We start from the raw sequence: 19,910 nt of genomic DNA on the forward strand, positions 1-19,910 counted from the left end.
AACATAGAGAGGAGGAGAGAGAAGGAAGGGGGAGAAAGGAAGGAAGGAAGGAAGGAAGGAAGGAAGGAAGGAAGGAAGGAAGGAAGGAAGGAAGGAAGGAAGGAAGGAAAATATGCAATGTCTATGTGCCTCTTCATATTTACATAATATCAAAACAAACTCGAAGATATGGAAACAAAAGATCTCTTTTCTTTTTAAATTCCTATTTTTTTTTTTTTTTGGTCCAGTCATGGGGCCTCAACTCTGGGCCTGGGTGCTGTCCTTCAGCTCTTCAGCTCAAGGCTAGCACTCTACCACTTGAGCCACAGCGCCACTTCCGTTTTTGTTCTTTTTTGTTTACGTGGTGCTGAGGAAACAAACCCAGGGCCTTGTGCATGCAAGGCAAGCACTCTATCACTAAGCTACCTTCCCAGCCCTAAATTTCTATTTTTTGATGATTGTCTTCTTCTCTTTATATATGGTGCATTCAAGTATGTATCTTCAGGTGGGAGGGAGGGAGGCAGAAAGAGTGAAAAAATACAGCTGGACACAGATGAAAGTGAACTACACAACTCATGGGTGGTGACAGGAGGGAGGGACTGGGAGAGAGTGAGGGAACAGAAGAACTGTACAAAAGGAAATTTACTCATTACCTAACTCATATAATTGTAAATTAATTTTAAAAAATAAGCAAAAAAAATTTCATGGAGTATAATCATTAAGATACAGATAAAAATACTATACTAAGACCCACACTCTTCAACATGATCAATTATCATCGTCATTATACAAAGAAGATGAATTTTTGGCTTAGCCAGAACTTACAAGAGTGGAATATCAGTAATTAACTGCACCAAACAACAGAGCAATTCTTCCAAAAGATCTTCTGAATCAGAACCTGGTAAGACACATAAAAAGTTTTTTAAACAATGTATACAATAGAATGAAATTGTTTAGAAGTTAGGTATTCATTCCTAATTAGAATAATTTTATTACCTATATTATGCATATTCCGCATCTAATGTGATTTACATCTAGTATAGGAATTGTGAATACCATCTATGAATAACAGAACTTTTAAAACATTAAGATATTTTAAGGCTCCTGTAGGCCAACAGCTTTCTAATTTCTTATGCTTCAAGTTCTTTCAATTGAATTGTATAGTACAAACAAATATATAAAATAGATTTTAAACAATCAAGTCGCTTTTGCTGGTTCACTTGAAACAAAGGTAGAGGAGCTCTACACTTCCTTGCCATAAACATCTGAGCTTTACCTGATTTTGTTGTTGAGCCACAAGGTACTTTTTATGAACCCATGGGGAGGGACCTGCATATTGCAGACTAAATCACTCCAAGAAGCTAACCACATATTTATAGCCAAAGATAAAATGACTTTCTCAAGTCATAGAATAACTAAATGGCAAGAACAGGATAAAAATTACAATTTTAACAGAAATATTCCTCTACCCTATCTGCTATGGTTATGAGACCTCAAATTTCCAAAGCCAACCAATATCTTCTGAGACTTCTAGGCTTTGGACACTACTGACACATACTCCATGAAATTTTTTCCACAGTAACATTATTTTAACCAACTTTTTAAAAAGACTATTCCTCTGCAGTATCTGCTGTCTCAGAATTACCTTCTCTGGGTTCTTCCACTAGCTGTCTTCTCTTCTTCCTATTCTCTCTCTCTCAAAGATTTGAACTTACATAAGTGGTGATTATAGGTTAATGATTCTTAAGTCTACAGTTCGCTTCTTGGCTTCTATTGACTATCATGTATTTCTATTCAATTGCCTACTAGCTATCTCTAGATATATCACAAGTATCTAAAACATCACATATTCAAAGCAAATTTACTCTCTTAACACTTCAGATTCACTCACTCTCCTTTTCTTTGCCCACAATTTTTATCCTCTTTCTTCTGTATCTGCCTTTTTTCAGTATATCCAATGGCAAAACCTACATTGCTCTCTCAATGATCCTTTAAAAGACGGACTGGGAAGGTGGCTCAGTGGTACAGTGCTTGCCTTGCATGCATGAGGCCCTGGGTTTGATTCCTCAGCACAACATAAGCAAAAAGAAAAAAGCCAGAAGTGGCGCTGTGGCTCAAGTGGTAGAGCGCTAGCCTTGAGCTGAAGAGCTGAGGCCCAGAGTTCAGGCCCCACAACCGGACCCAAAAAATAAATAAATAAATAAAACCAACTGACAATCTCTGGGTCTTCTCAATTATACAGTCAGTCCACCTCTCTGATCTTGCCTCTGTTCTTCACTTCTTCTGCCCAATCTCATCATCTTAGTTCAGTTTACTAAACTAAAACTCATTTCTGAACATCTTTACACTTTCCAAGTTAGGAACATTCATATCCCCAATTTCACTCATCTTCAATTCAAATTCCACATCACTATGGAATGAAGATAACTAAACTCTCTCCTTCATTCTCCTGATGTATACTTTTTGGTACCTTAATCTGTTGATAATATATTAGGAAAAAATTCTAAATTATAAAGTAAAGCAAGCCGGAATCTCTAGTTTATAGGTTCTGCATCCTCTTCTACTTCTACTATTCCTTCACAGTGGGTATCCTAAAGCCATTGATTAGATGTCATTTATACCCCCTGAACAATATTCCCTCTACCTAGGATATCCTCCAATCATGAAAACTCTCCATCTGAATGGACCTTTTCAGTCTCTATCTCCTACATAACATTTGACTCCCTTTACCCTGAAAACAAATAACCATATATAATGTATCTATATTTTGTGCTTAACTTTCATTGCACATATTGATTATGGTATACTATCTATCTACATGCAGACAATCTCCTACTGGACCCTGCACTTCTTGAGGGCAATGACTAATAGAATTTACTCATACATTTGGCCTACTATATAATCTATGGATACATCCATAGGTTCTACATTTCTGGATTCAACCAACGAGAGATTGAAAATATTTGAGTGAAAAATTTATACCTACAGAAAAGATACACAGACCTTTTTTTTGTCTTTATTCCATCACTGATACAAAAAACAATTTGCATACCATTTTTATTATATTGCATTTTAAGTAATCCAAATATATTTAAAATATACAGGAGTACAATATATGTACACACACACACACACACACACACACACACAGGACTTGAGCATCCATGGATTTTGGTTTCTGTAAAGAGAATAAAATCCCTCACAGATTCAGAGAGAAATACAATATATATTCAAGCCAGGTTCCAGTGGCTCACTCCTGTAATCCTAGCTACTCAGACCTGGAGCATCATGATTCAAAGCCAGCCTGGGCAGATTTCATTCCCACTTAACCAGCAAAATGCCAGAGTAGAGGCATTGCTGAAGTTGTAGAGTGCCAGCCATGAGCAAGAAAGCTGAGTAAGAGTGAAAGACACTGAGTTCAACTCCTAGAACTGAGACACACAAAAAAGTGTGTGTGAGTGTGTATGTGTATGTGTGTGTTTACAAAATACAGTTTGCTGAACTAAATTCAGGGATATAAGAAGAGACTTGCCAATATATCCAAGGCAGCAAAGCACTTGAAATCCCCCCCAAAATTAGTAATTTTTATAGACAATGCTATCTGGCATTCAGAATTTCAGAGAAATTCCTGTCTTGCCACAAATAGAATTGGCACAGAAACCCTGAGAGGTAAGTCTAAATATTGGAGACAATATTAAACCACACTGAATATACAGATCAATGCTAAAAAAGATACACAGTAAAACTCAAGTTCAACAACTACATTAAATCTCATTCCAAGAAATAGTGAGCTCGGCTCAATTCCTGAAGAAAACAAGGGACAGGGATGGAGGTATGGCTCACTGATAGTCCTGCATCCATGAAGCTCTGGGTTCTAGCCCTAGCACCTTAAAAAAGGAAAAAAAGTACAAAGGTATAAAGGAAACATCTATCTTTGAGACTACATAGTAAGGAGTAGATCCACTTTTAAAATTTCTCATATTGTAATGGCTGTTCAACCTACCCCAAGTGAGTTAACTTACCCCAAGTGAGTTAACTATGCCCACAAGTTGACTTGTTGGCACATAGTATATACTCAGTATGTGTTTGCTGAGCTGCCACTCCTTGGTTTGTTCCAAAATAGACCCACCCTCATTTGACTAAGAACAATAAAAAATCACTCACTGATTCCCTAAAGAACATTTCAGAGCAAATGCCAGTTTAATAACCTATCTCTGTTCAGCCAAGCAGCCAGACAGTTTCTTAGTTACAGAAGGCAAGGGTACAGTACTCAGTACCCCAGATGGCATCTGATTGAATATTTTTTACTTAGAGGGGTAAACACTTGTAATTTTTAACCTTAAAACAGTGAAGAGCATTCTCCTTCCAGTTCTATGTGCCATCTAAATCATGACCATGGTCAAGTTTATTGCTAGGTCAATAAAGGGGAATTCACAGCATTGACATCAATTTAATATAAAAATAAAGATGATGATGGAGTTCATGTAAGTAAAATGTAACATTTCAAGACCAAAATTTTAATTGAATAAGCAGTTTCCAATTTAAATAAGACTTCTAGCTACTAAAAATAAGACTCCTAAGCGGAGGAGGAGATAAAGAAAGGTGGAGGGTAAATAATTTTGAAATATAGTGCAACTATGACTGAGTAAGACATAAGGAACTTCAGTGAAAGCTGTTGATCAGTGACATGAGAGGGCAGAGGGAGGAAAAAAAGGAGTTATTCTGAGCAAAATATAAGATATGTATGTCTGAAATCCCTTGGTGCAAAAAACACATTAAATGTAAATGGATGGCAGGAAAGTAAAATGGGTTTGTTGAGTTGTAGGCCACAGTAGAAGGGGTAAAGAAAGAGGGTAAATGAGGATGAATAGGGTTAATGTAGCTTATTCTTTGTTTTTGTGCCAATCCTAAGGCTTGAATTCAGGGCATGTGCACTGTCTCTGAGCTTTATTGCTCAAGGCTAGTATTCTAACACTTGAGTCACAATTCAATTTCCAGCTTTTTGCTGGTTAATTGGTGGTAAGATCTTACAGACTTTCTTGGTCTGGGTGGTTTCAAACACAATTCTCAGATCTCAGCCTTTTGAATAGCTAGAATACAGGTATTAGACACCAGCACCCCACCTGTCAAAATAGTTTTAAGAAGAGATGCCAGTTGTTTCCTGTGAAAAGTGTCCTCAAGCATCTGGGGCTCTGGCTCACACCTGTAATCCTAGCTACGCCAGGAGGCTGAGATCTAAGGATCGAGGCTCAAAGCCAGCCCGGGCAGGAAAGTCCATGAGACTCTTTTTTTTTTTTTTGGTCCGGTCGTGGGGCCTGAACTCTGGACCTGGGTGCTGTCCCTCAGCTCTTCAGCTCAAGGCTAGCACTCTACCACTTGAGCCACAGCGCCATTTCTGACTTTTTTTTTCCTGCTTATGTGGTGCTGAGGAATCAAACCCAGGGCTTCATGCATGCAAGGCAAACACTCTACCACTGAGCCACTTTCCCAGCCACCAGAAAACCAGAAATAGCGCTGTGGCTCAAATGGTAGAGTGCTTGCCTTGAGCTGAAGAGCTGAGGGACAGTGCCCAGGCCCATAGTTCAAGACTCATGACTGACCCCCCCCCAAAGAAGAAAGAAAACAGAAAATGGAAAATACACACACACACACACACACACACACACACACACACACACACCACCCCTACCTAGCTACACTTGCCTTTAGTTTTACAAAACTCATCTACATTCACTGTTATTTACACAACTCATTTTTACTTGATATTATTTAAATTTTAATTTTTAAAAATCAGCATCAAGGAGAATTTAAGTATATATACCTGTCTTTCTCTCTCTCTATCTCTTTCTGCTTTCCTCTAACTCCCCAGCTTCCACTCCTCAAGGAAGTGGCAATTTATATTAGCTCAAAACTGGACAAAACCATGAGTACCTTCTTATAGAATATGTCTTTTGAACAAAGGGACAATACAAAATGAAAGCAAATAAAACTGCTAAAATTGATATTCACATACTAGCTTTGCTCAGTAGTTATCAGTTTAAGTTACCACATTTTGACTATGAAATGAAGGACTGAAATAGTATAATACACCATTATTTGGTTTCTCTGAAGATAGTTGACTATATCATTTTGTTTGTAAAGAAACTTCAGAAAACTAAGGAAACAAAACTTAATTTGGGCCTGGTGCCAGTGGCTCACGCCTATAATCTCAGGAAGCTGAGATCTGAGGATCATGGTTCAAAGCCATCCCGGGCAGGAAAATCTGTAAGACTCTTATCTCCAATTGGTTAATTGGAGATAAAACTAGAAATGGCACTGTGGCTCAAGTGGTAGAGTGTTCACCTTGAGCTGAAGAGCACAGGGACAGCATCCAGGCCCAGAGTTCAAGCCCCAGAATTGACAAAAGGAAAACAACAAAACTTAATTTTAAATTAAGCAGTTTTTCAGGGAAGAAACTAAAATTAATTCTGCATTTTCCCAGTGTCATTAGAGAAAAACAAAGATTTTCCACATAAGTTAAGCAGAAACGTAAGATTATTGCTATCTTATTCAAACACAAACTAGGTTTTGCCTAACCATCTGCATACTGAAGAGATAGTGCATTAAGTTTAATTAGGTAAATGCTATTAATTCTACAAATTTATTAGCACAGAAAATGAAATGCTCTGACCTGCAAAATATCCTGCACACCTTGTATATAGCAGCATTGTAAAGAAAGTTATTTCCTTCCCTGGGATATCTGTCACCTTTCAATTTCCTTAAAACCTGCAAAAGCATTTAGTGAGATTCTGACCTCATAGGCAAATCCTTAGCCATGTAACTTAATGAACTGGCTAGTAAGACAGCCAACCGCAAAAAAGAACAAAATATTAGAAGACTACAGAATCATATCTTCAAAGTGTTGGTCAAAAGCAATATCTTTTCTAACTCAGAAATAACTAAGGATAAGAATGAAAAAAAAACTATAGTGAAACAAAAAACTTATTCTATTTCTCCAAAGTGTTTCAAGATCTTTAAAGAGATTAGAAGGACTCTAAAAAAAAGAGGATGAGCCAACTTCCCTAAGTTGTTTGCTAGTATGTGTAGGAAATTCCTCTACTACCCACCATGTAATGAGGTCTTAGAAGGGAATATATTAATTATATATTTATATAGGTGGCTCACACCTATAATCATAGCTACTCAGGAGGGTGAGATCTGAGAATTGCAGTACAAAGCCAGCAAGGTAAGTCTATGAGACTCTTATCTTGAGCAAAAAAGATCAAGGACAACACCCAGGCTCTAATTCAAGCCCTACTACCAACAAAACAAACAAATAAATAAACAAATAATACTTAGTCATGCTACCACTTTGGGTAAGAAGTTTATTATTTTGTTATGTCATATTCATGTTTGAAATGTAAAATAATTCCATAATACTTTTAATTGATAATACCTGAATTGGGGGAGGGTGTTTGTTTTTGGTCAGTCGTGGGGCTTGAACTCAGGGCCTGAGCACTGTCCCTGAGATTTTCCCCTCGGGGCTAGTGCTCTACCACTTTGAGCCACAGTACCACTTCCAGTTTTCTAGTGGTTAATTGGAGATAAGAGTCTCAGAGAGTTTCCTGCATGGCTTCAAACTGATCCTCAGATTCTAGCCTCCGGAGTAGCTAGGATTATAGGAATGAGCTATCAGTTGCTGGCTCTATGAGATTTTTGTAGTCTAACAATAGTTTTAAGAAAATCCTTACTATTTTAAACCTTAAAATTCTACAATTTTTTCTATCTATCTATCTATCTATCATCTATCTACTTACTGACGTACCTACCTGTTAACCTCCTACCTATCTAACATTATCTATGCTAAGGATCAAACCCAAGGTTTACCTTACTAGACAAGGACTCTACGACTGAGCTAAATCTCTACCATACAATTGAGTTTAAATTTTTCAGGGATTGGAGGCATGGCTTAGTTGACAGAACACCAGCCAGCCAAAAAGCAAAAGCATCAGTTATCAAGTTCAAGTCCCAAAAAAAAAAAGAATGTTTTCAGAATTCAGAAAATATATGACAGCTAAAGACAGATGTACTCAAAATCATTGTGTTGAGATTCTGACCTGATGGACAGTAAATCTATTACATGTTTCCATTGGTCAACATTAGATTGCATTGTTTAAAAACACATTTTGGGAAGGGAAGGGATGGTAGAGGAAAAACAAAAGAGGTGGTAACAATGCTCGATAAGAAATGTACTCATTATCTTACTCATGTAACTGTAACCCCTCTGTACAGTATCCTTACAATAAAAAATACATGCAAAAAACCCCACATTTTATTGACTACAGTGGGAACCACTCATAAAACTATGATAGTAACTGGGATTATGTACATACACACTGAAACCCACATTGTACACAGACCTCAATTAAAAGTGTAAACACTCCCCCACGGTATAACTAACTCGTTTTCACTATATTTGATGTTGGTATAATTTGTGGAAGGGAAGGGAAAAAACAAATTATTTAAATAGAGATACAGGTGGGACCCATTGCAACAATGAGATTTATAAGACGTTATGTCAAAAAATGAACTTTACAACTTTGGCACGGGGGCAGGGTGGCACATGAGGGGGGATGATGGAAAGGGATGGTAAGGAGAAACAAAGGAGGAGGCAACAATGCTTAATAAGAAGTTTACTCATTACCTTGCCCAAGTAATTGTAACCCCTCTTTACGGTATTTTCACAATAAAAAAAATGTAAACATTACGAGGTTATCTCAATACTCTTCACCTAGGAATTGCTGATCCTAACACTGAATCACATGTAATATGTCAGCCTGATGAGAGCAGAAATATATTTTGAAAACAGAAGTCAGAAAATTGAAGAGCACTGCCTTTGCCACTGCTTTTGCAGTTCATTTTCCCATCAAGTGTAGATGAAAAAATTTCATAATTCATTTTTCTTAGCTAATCATCATATTCTCTTTTAGTGTTCAGCTTATAATTTTAATGTTAAGATATGAAATACTAGCATATGATCTTGAAAACTATAGGTCCTCCTAACAACTGGCAAACAAAAACATTTTTTCCAGCAATATGAGGAGAACAGATACCTTCCCTCCACTTTCAGAGAAAGAAGACATAATTGAACATCATAAAACTGTCTTTAAACTGAGAATAGCATATGTCTATATTCTCAACTACTCTGGACACTGAGATCGAAAAGGACAGGATGAGAAAAAAAGGATGAGTGCTCATTTCAATGAACAAGCAGGGAATAGTGATTTGAGCCTATAGTTCCAGCTATATGGGTCCAAGGCCAGCCTAAGACAAAAAGCTCAAAAACCTATCCAAAAAATAAATACAGCACAAAAGGTTGGGAGCATGATTCAAGTATAGTGCTTATATAGCAAAAACAAGGCCCCAGGTTCAAATCTCATTAACACAAAAAAATACTGTCCCTGTAAATATTAGTTCTGATAAAGCAGTCCCATTCACATCCAGATTCAGATTATTGTTATGTCCTATGAAAGTAACCTACAAATGGCTCTGTAGTTCAAGTGGTAGAGTGCTAGCCTTGAACTGCAGAGCTGAGGCATAGCGCCCAGACACAGAGCTCAAGACCCATGATCAAAACCAACCAAAAAAATGTTCATGAAAGTAACCTACATCATTGATAAAATCTGCAATTTTGGTTGGTTATTTCCCTTCATAATGCATTCTCTGTCAATTGTATTTACAATAAAACCTTTATTTTCTTTTTGTTTGGTTTTGATTTTAGAGATTCTTCCTATGTATTCCAGGATGTCCTCAAACTTCTCTTGACTTTTGTCTTCCAAGGGCTGGGATTACAGATATGCACTACTACCCTTGGCAATCACTGTATATTCTTAAAGGAATACTTCTGAGTTTTATTTTTCTTTTCTTTCCTTCTTCCACATGAATGGAAATCATATAAATGAGATACTGTGCCTACTGACATTTTTATTAATATAGAAAAATTAAAAGTTATAAGAGAAAAAAACAACTTCCAAATCATACTTTTATTCCTAAAACTTAAGGTATATATGTTATACTTATTATACCCAAGAACATGTTCAAAGGCAATACTTACTATAACTGCCAGGAGATTTTTCTTCATAAGTAAAATGAAGTTGCAACTCCTCTTCAGACATCTCACAGATGAATACTTTTAGCAGACAGCAAATAATAAACAAAGCATTATGTGTCTGCCAAATGAAGATGTGGCTGAAAAGACAAAAATCATACAAGAATATATAATCATGAGGAAATTAGTTTGTATCTAGTCTATGATTTCTCAATGATTTTTCCCAGTCTACTTGTAATATGGGAATGATGTTTTCTCATGATTACATTGGACAAATGATACCTATTACCATTTTACTTTACACTTCATTCTGTGTATCTGGAATCTACTTTAGAAACTGTTTATCAATGCCCATAAGCATAACTGCTCTTCTTTCTTAATTTTATAATTGTTCAACATAAAAGCAATTTTTAAAAAAACAATGGTAGTATGAGGAGAATAAATGCAATACATTATAAAATTTTAAATGGGAGCTGGGTACCAGGGGCTCACACCTGTATCCTAGCTATTCAAGAGGCCAAGATCTAAGGATCACAGTGCAAAGCCAGCCCAGGCAAGCAAGTCTGTGAGACTCTTATCTCCAATTAACCACCAGAAAACTGGAAGTGGCACTGTGGCTCAAAGTGGTAGAGCACTAGCCTTGAGTAAAAAAGCTCAAGGACAGAACTCAGGCCTTGAGTTCAAGTCTAGATAACACTTTTTACTTACATTAATGAATATTAACTCATTTAAAAGCTTTAATTGGATTCAAGATAATTTGAGTAGATACCATAGAAATAGACAATCTTTTAAGAAACCACTTTCTAAAAACCGTTTTATAAATTCTGTGTCTAAGCTGGGCACTGGAGATATGAGAACGGCAATCAAAGCCAGCCCAGGCATAAAGTCTGACACTAATCTCCACTTAACCAACAAAAAGCTTGAAGTAGAAATGTGGAACAAATAATAGAACACTAGCCTTCAATAAAAAAGCCAAGTGAGTTCAAGCCCTAGTGCTGGAACAAAAATAAATGTTTATGTCAGCTGAAACCATAGCTGGAGGTACAGTACCTGCCTAGCAAGTACAAGGCCGTAAGTTCAAAATCTAGTACCACCGATAAATAAATAAGTCAGCAATCTTAAAAAATGCTTAGGTCATAAAAATTTAATATACCTAGGGGCTGGGAAGGTGGCTCAGTGGTAGAGCGCTTGCCTTGCATGCATGAGGCCCTGGGTTCGATTCCTTAGCACCACATAAGCAAAAAGAAAAAAGCCGGAAGTGGCACTGTAGCTCAAGTGGTAGGGCACTAGCCTTGAGCTGAAGAGCTGAGGGACAGCGCCCAGGCCCAGAGCTCAGGCCCCACAACTGGACCCCCCCAAAAAATTTAATATACCTAATACAGAGAATATATAGGAAACACCTATGGAAAAAAAAAAGTTACTGTTTAACTGGGTATGATTATGATTAGCAGTGATAATGATGATATATTTTAAAATACTGTCCAAAAGTCTAAACACAAATTTCAAACTTCATAATCTTATTCCCTATGTCTTATAATGCTAAAACCTTCTTTGAGAGAGAGAGAGAGTGTGTGTGTGTGTTGGTCCTGGGGCTTAAACTCAGTCACTTGTACCTTTTTTGGTGGTTAATTGGAGATAAGAATTTCACGCAGATGGACCCATTGCAACAATGAGATGTACAAGTCCCTATGTTGAAAAATGAACTTTACAACTTTGGACGGGGGGGGGGGGGGGGGGGTGGAAGAGGGAGGGATGGGAATGGATGGGAAGGGGAAACAAAGGAGGCAACAATGCTTGATAAGAAATGTACTCATTACCTTGTCCATGTAATTGTAACCCTTCTGTATGGTATTTTCACAATTAAAAAAAAAAAAAGAATTTCATAGAGCTGGGCGCCAGTGGCTACTCAGCCACTAGCTACTCAGGAGGCTGAGATCTGAGGATCACAGTTCAAACCCAGCCCGGGCAGGAAAGCCCATGAGACTCTTATCTCCAATAAACCACTAGAAAACCAGAAGTGGCGCTGTAGCTCAAGCGATAGAGAGCTTGCCTTGAGCTGAAGAGCTGGGGGACAGCGCCCAGGCCCAGAGTTCAGACCGCATGACCGACAAAAAAAAAAAAGAATTTCATGGATTTTTCTGCGTGTGTTGGCTTTGAACTGCGATACTCAGATCCCAGCCACCTAAGTAGATAGGATTACAGGCAGAAACCAATGGCAACCACCCACCTTTTTTTTTCTTAATAAGGAAAATAATTCCTTCACATGGGGCCTTCAAAAGGCCATAAGTTATTTCCATCAATAAATGAAAAACAATATACTGCTAAATATAAGGAGAGCATGATTTAATTAGCCAACTTACTTCTGACATTCTGCTGAAAGTTTGAGTTCTTTGGTTCTAGAAAGGAAGACCTTAATTAATGCACCAAGATTTCCTGTTCGAGGATTGTTTTCAACTGCAAGGCAAGAAAGAGATTAAAAAGTTAAAATTAACAAGTGAAAACAAAGCAAGCATACCATTTTATTTATAAAGCCAATGTCAAATTAAACTTGCTCACTGACCAACCTCATTTGAACTGTTGCTCTCGAAAATAGTAGAAAGTGAGAGGAAAGATGGTGTATTAAATGCATGCATCTATAATTTCACTCCAAGAATTAGAAGAATCTGGTGACACAGAAGAAAATAGATTCTGAAGAATGAAAACAAGAGAAAGAAACCTGAAAGAAGGTGGCAGGGAAGCAGAAAATAAGAAACAATCCTGGCACAAGAAAAGCAGCGAAGAGCCAGTCATTGGATCTCTGACTGTGGCAAGGGAAATAGACTCCAATAGAGGGTAAAATTCCATAGACCTGTCCACTCTGGCTTTGAGAAAAATCCTACAAAACCTGCAAGCCTTAGCTCCATACAGGGTATAGTATAGGTTAGCCTGGGTGAAGAAGCTCCCTTTAGCTCTGGGAGGAACAGTGAATTACCAGCTTGTGAGAGTGTCTACTGTCCAGACGAAGTTATTTTGGGTCCCAGGAACAGCTCAATGACCCAAAAGGCACTGCCATAGAAGTTGGTTATAAATCAGTCATGAGAGGTATTTGAGGGAAGTGTGACTGACAGGACCCAGCAAGAAAATCTGAACTGCAGAAAGCAATACTGTCAGCTTAGACAACAGAGGCTTTGGAAGCCTGGCTATATCAGATGAGAGAGGCTTAGGACTCCTTGTTAAGCCACTAACTTAACTCCTTGTTAAGCACTAATTTTACCTGGCAGGCCTTCATAAGAGATAAATGAGACTCCAAAGGCAGTCACTCCAGATAACTGGCTATGGAGGCAGTGTGGAACCCAAGTGCTGGGTCACAAAGCAGAGGTACTGTTAGAGGCAGCTAGAAGATGTAGGTGTGGCAGTTATCCATTGCTTCACCCTCTCCTAAGAAAGGACTTTCACTGCCTGAGGCCAGGACAACAAGGAACCTTTGAGCCTTAGCTTCCAAAATATTCACTGTCAAGAGACTAACCCTTAGCCCTGTGTACTGACTGCTGAGGGAGAGTCCTCCTACCCAGATCTAAGCCACATTAGTTCCACAAATGTCTTGAACTCCACAGAGCAGAATTTATATTGAAGGACAGGGAATAACAAAAAAAAGAACAAAAAAACAAAAACACCTCTCAATGTTTTATACAAATGAGTTTGTTGCTGTTTGTTTGTTTCTATTTTTTGTTAATTTAACTGTATGATTTCTCTCATTTTTTTTTGGGGGGGGGGTCCGGTCGTGGGGCCTGAACTCTGGGCCTAGGCACTTTCCCTCAGCTCTTCAGCTCAAGGCTAGCACTCTACCACTTGAACCACAGCACCACTTCTGGCTTTTTTCTTATGTGGTACTGAGGAATTGAACCCAGAGCCTCAGGCCTGCAAGGCAAGCACTCTACCACTGAGCCACCTTCCCAGCCCCTCTCTCAATGTTTTATATAAATGTGTTTGTTGCTGTTTGTTTCTATTTTTTGTTAATTTAACTGTATGATTTTTTCTGTGTATTTGACATAGGCCATTTTCATTTTAGTTTTTACTTTTTTTAGTGTAGGTTATTAAATTCCTTTGGTTTACTTATTAGTTTTCCTTCATTCTCCCTTTCTTTTTCTCCAGAGTTATCATAGCTGAACTACTGTACTTGCCTCTCTGTTTTAAATTTTAAATCACATTTTCATCCATTTTCTTCTTTCTTTCTTTCTTTTTGGTCGGTCATGGAGCTTGAACTCGGCCTGGGCACTGTCCCTCAGCTCTTCAGCTCAAGGCTAGTGCTCTACCACTAGAGCCACAATGCCACTTCCGGTTTCCTGATAGTTTACTGGAGATATGAGTCTCGTGAACTTTCCTTCTCTGGCTGACTTTGAACCTTGATCCTCAGATCTGTCTTAGTAGGTAGGTCTATATGTATGAGCCACCAGTGTCTGGCTCTTGATCCATCTTCTATACCCCTTCTCATTTCCTTTTCCCTTCGTGTATAAATGTTTACTTGCTCATGTTTTCTACTATTCCTGTTCCTTTATCCCTAATCCTTTCTCAGTCCCTTCACTCTTCAATTTCAAGAAAGATAGGACTAATCCCATGGACAAAGATTAAACACCAAACAGCCAAGATAAGAAAAAATGCCCCTACACACTTTATAGGTTAAAAACACAGTGTGAAGAAATTATGGGCCTGGGAATGTGGCTTAGTGATAGAGTGCTTGCCTTGCATGCGTGAAGCCCTAGATTCGATTCCTCAGTACCAGAAAAAGCTGGAAGTGGCACTGTGGCTGAAGTGGTAGAGTGCTAGCCTTGAGCAAAAGAAGCTCGGGGACAGTGCCCAGGCCCTGAGTTCAAGCCCCAAGACTGTCAAAAAAGAGAAAAGAAAAGACTATGAAGGCTGCAAAGAAAATAAACTAGTTATGTACAAAGGCAAGACCATTAGAATCACAGCAGATTTCTAAACACAAATTCTAAACGCAAGAAGGTGTGAAAGGTCATTAATTCAAACCCTGAAAAATAATAACTGCAAACTTAGATTAGTGTACCCAGTAAAGCAATCCTTCATAATTGAAAAAGAAATAAAATCTCCCAGAAAAACAAAAGAAATTCATGGCAACTAAACATATTTTTTAAAAGACATTCAACAACAACAACAACAAAATCAGAAGAAATTTGTTTTAAAAAGATACGTTACCCACAGAAGAAAATAAAAAACATTTAAATGCAGAAAAAAATAAGCCCTATTAGATGAGTAGATTATCAAAAAATAGCAAAGAAATAACTAGTATAAAAACAAGAAAAATGTTAGGAAACACATTCTATTAATGTTGAATGTTAATAGTCTCAATTCTCCAATAAAAAGATACAGTATAGATGCAGCTGTAGTGCTCAGTAGACAATATGTTGAAAATGAATTATACAACTTGTGGGTAGGGATGGAAGGGAAAACTGGGAAAGAGTGAGGGAAAGCATAACATTATCCAAAAAGAAATGTACCCTTTACCTGACGTATATAACAGTAACCTTGTACATAACATTTATAGTAACAATAAAAAATTAAATAAAAAAATATAATAAGGGGGGGACCCAAGATGGCGATGAAACAGTAGGGAAATACCACAGCTCTCTCCAACCAAATAGAGAGTTCGAGTTCCAACATTCGGTTTCCCCAGGAGACCAACAAAAGCAAAAAAGTGAACACCAGAGAAATACTGAAAGTGAAAAAAGAATAGGAGAAAACTTCAGAACCTACACAAAGATGGAAAAGCACAAAGACCTTCATCCCACCCCTCACTGAAGGCTTGGCTCCAGGCCAAGCCCCGAAAGCTGCCAGCTTGCAGCTGCCGGGGACCCCATAGAACTCCATAGCACTCCGGTGCAGAAGCCTAACATGGTGCTGGTACAGGACCTAGACTGTGTAAACAGAAACAGAGACCTCGAAATGCAGACCCCCGAGCTCCCACCACCACCCCGCCCAGCCCACAATCATCTCAACAGAACTAGGAATGTGGTAGTGACCAGTGACCTACAGCACACAGAAACAGCAATCTACCCCAGCACCGCTGGACAGTCACCAACTAGTTCCAGAAGAAGTGAGTCTCCTTTGAGGGATGCCCGCCCACCATGGAAGATCAGTGCTGGTAGTAACCTCCCTACCACCTGGGCTACTGGTTCCTCTGAAGCTGAGAATTGTGCAAGTGCCCCAGCAACCGGTGGAGCACACCAGCCTGCCAGGTTTGACCAAGAGCGCCCCCGGGAGGGAGCTCAAACGTGACCAGTCCTTGGTTGAAATCAGGAACTGGGCCCCAGCAGCCAGCAGCAACAGAAGTCCGACCTGTGTGTCCATGGCAGGAAACCCAGCAGCCCAGGTCCACGAGACCCTAGCTGAAGTCGGGAACAGTGCTCGTGGGCCTCAGTAGCCAGTGGTGGAAGAAGCCCCACCTGTGGGGCTGGGGATTGGGCAGCTTAGGCCACCAGTACCTAGCTAAAGTTTGGAACTGTGAGCGGTCTCCAGCAACTGGTGGAATATATCCAGCCCACCTGGTTTTGCCAAGAACACCCTTGGAAGGGAGCACAACAGTCTAGGCTTCCAGTCCTTGGCTGAAGTCGGGAACTGCTTGTGGGTTCCAGCAGGTGGCTGAATGAGCCCCACCTGTGTCCCAGGCAAGGGCCCACGCTGTCTAAACCACCTGTCCCTGACTGACCTCAGGCACTGAGCACATGCCTCAGTAGAGGATGGAGTGTGTGCCCACTAGAATCTACCAAGAGTGAGCCCTACATGAGTCAGATTATCAGCTGGAGATCGGCCTTTCTCCCAACAGGACGAAGACCAGGCAAAGTCTCAGCCAGTCCAGAGCTGAGAGCAAGCTTCAACAATTGACCCAGGAACCAACCCAGAGCCAAGCATAGGCAGCCATCTATTGACCAAAACAGAGTTCCAGATTCATCTCCAATCCCTGAATTCTCATGTGAAAAATCACAGTGAAAAATTACAAGATTCATCAACAGCCAAGACAACAAACCATCCCCAAAGACCAGCAGCCACCCAGGAAAGAATTCCAGTGAAAGTGAAAAAGAAACAGAAGACAAATGCTACAATCCAAGAGCTGATAGAGGCAATGACTCAAGAATTAAAGCAAGATGGGCTGGGAAGTTGGCTCAGTGGTAGAGCGCTTGCCTTGCATGCCTGAGGCCCTGGGTTCGATTCCTCAGCACCACATAAGCAAAAAGAAAAAAAAAGCCGGAAGTGGCACTGTGGCTCAAGTGGTAGAGGGCTAGCCTGAGCTGAAGAGCTGAGGGACAGCACTCAGGCCCAAAGTTCAGGCCCCACGACCGGACCCCAAAAAAAAAAAAAAGAATTAAAGCAAGAAATGGATCAGAAATTGAAAGAACAAAGAAACAAATTATCAAGAGATCCAGGAATTCAAACAAGAGATGCACTCAAAAACAGATGCATTACACATCTCTTTAAAAGATGAGATTAATACTTTGAGAACCAACAGAGAAATCATAAATGATTCAATTTCCTCCATGCAAACCACAATGGAAGCCACACAGTGAATGAAGTGGAAAACAGAATATAAGGTACTAAAAACAAAATGCAGCAACTGGAAAGAAAAGTCACAGATATGGGGGGGGACCTCAAAATACACCAAAGGGAAGTCCAAGAACAAGCATACAGTGCCAAGCAATTTAACCTTCATATAATTGGGGTCGACAAAGGTAAGGAATAGCAAAATAAAGGGATGCAACATTTATTCAATAAGATTATCACTGAAAATCTTCCTAATCTTAAAAGAGAAAATCTTATCTACATAACAGAAGCATACAGAACACCTAGCAAACAGGATCCCAGAAGGAACACTTCTAGGCACATCATAGTAAAAATGCTAGATATGAACAATAAAGAAACGATTTTGAACATAGCAAAAACAAAGAAGGAGCTATATTACCATGGAGAAAAAAAAATCAGAATCACTGCAGATCTCTCCACACAGACACTGAATGCAACGAAAGTACCATCTGAGCCCTGACAACCAATAACTGCTAACCCAGACTGGTATATCCAGCAAAGCTAGCATTCACATTTGGCAGAGAAACTAAAATTTTCAATAGTAAAGAAAAACTAAGTGAATTCATAAACAATAAGCCAGCACTACAAAGAATATTAAGAGGGGGAACACAATCTGAAGAAAAAAATCAAGATCAAGGATCCATATCAGACAGACATTAGTAGAAGACCAACTTAGTAAGCACAGGCAGAGAGGAAAGAAGAAAAACTTAGGAAAGCAGGAAAAGGACAGGAAACACAATACATCTCTCTATAATAATCATAAATATTAATGGACTCAATTCACCAATCAAAAGAAAAAGAACAGCAGATTGGATCAGAAAACAAGATCCATCCATTTGTTGTCTTCAAGAGACCTATCACACAGCCAAAGATAAAAACAAACTCCAAGTGAAGAGATGGAGGAAGATCTACCAGGCAAATACTCCCAGCAAGACAGTAGGAATTGGCATCCTGATATCTGACAAAATAAACTTTTCATTAAAATTAATACAAAAAGACAAAGAAGGATACTACATATTAATACAGGGAACAACCCAAGAAGAGGATATCACCATTACCAATTTATACTCTCCAAATATTGGTGTACCCAAATACGTTAAGCAAATGCTCTCGGACTTACAGGAAAAAATAGATCCAAATACAATAATACTAGAAGAAGAAAAAAAAAGAACTACAGACCAATCTCTTTGATAAACACAGGTGCAAAGCTCCTCAATAAAATTTTAGCCAACAGCTGGGTGCTGGTGGCTCATGCCTGTAATCCTAGCTACTCAGGAGGCTGAGATCTGAGGATGGCAGTTCAAAGCCAGCCTGGGCAGGAAACTCCATGAGACTCTTATCTCCAATAAACCACTAGAAAACCGGAAGTGGCGTTGTGGCTCAAGCGGTAGAGTGCTTGCCTTGAGCTGAAGAGCTGAGGTACAGAGCCCAAGCCCAGAGTTCAAGCCCCACAACTGACCAAAAAAAAAAAATTTCTTTTAGCCAATAGAATCCAGAAACATATCAAAAAAAAATCATACATTATGACCAAGTAGGCTTCATTCCAGAGATGCAGGGATAATTTAACATGTAAATCAATAAATGTAATCCATCACATCAACAGATCCAAGGTCAAGAACCACATGATTATCACCATTGACCAGGTTTTGATAAAATACAACATCTATTCATGTTAAAAGCTCTGGAGGGGCTGGGAAGGTGGCTCAGTGATAGAGCGCTTGCCTTGCATGCATGAGGCCCTGGGTTCGATTCCTCAGCACCACATAAGCAAAAAGAAAAAAGCCGGAAGTGGCGCTGTGGCTCAAGTGGTAGAGTCTAGCCTTGAGCTGAAGAGCTGAGGTACAGAGCCCAGGCCCAGAGTTCAGGCCCCACAACCGGACCAAAAAAAAAAAGGCTCTGGGAAAAATAGGAATAGAAGGAGCATTCCTTAAAACAATAATAACCATATATGACAAACCAAAAGCCAATATTATATTAAATGGGGAAAAACTACAACCAATTCTTCTAAAATCAGGAACAAAGCAAGGATGTCCACTCTCTCCACTCCTCTTCAATATAGTTCTGGAATCCTTAGCCAAAGCAATAGGCAAGAAAAGGCCATTAAAGGGATCTACATAGGGAAAGAAGAAATTAAACTATCCTTATTTGTAGATGACATGATATTATGCCTTAGTAACCCCAAAAACTCCACTCCCAAACTCCTAGAGCTTATAAACCACTTCAGCAAAGTAGCAGAATACAAAATTAACCCACAAAAGTCAGTTGCCTTTCTGTA

The 19,910-nt window shown here is 39.1% G+C and overlaps 1 protein-coding gene across 1 annotated transcript in view; it reads right to left on the reverse strand.

Annotated features, from left to right (window-relative positions):
* The window catches only part of Dym (dymeclin), a 149,842-nt gene that overhangs the window by 85,666 nt on the left and 44,266 nt on the right, over positions 1-19,910 (reverse strand). The window contains exons 4-6 of the mRNA XM_013018882.1: positions 12,427-12,520; positions 10,073-10,206; positions 805-877 (exon numbers count right to left, since the gene is read on the reverse strand). Of these exons, the coding sequence (XP_012874336.1) occupies positions 805-877; positions 10,073-10,206; positions 12,427-12,520 (301 nt within the window). The remainder of the gene's footprint in view (positions 1-804; positions 878-10,072; positions 10,207-12,426; positions 12,521-19,910) is intronic.

This window comes from Dipodomys ordii, unplaced genomic scaffold, assembly GCF_000151885.1.
Source record: "Dipodomys ordii isolate 6190 unplaced genomic scaffold, Dord_2.0 Scaffold43, whole genome shotgun sequence".
Classification (NCBI taxonomy): Eukaryota; Metazoa; Chordata; class Mammalia; order Rodentia; family Heteromyidae; genus Dipodomys; species Dipodomys ordii.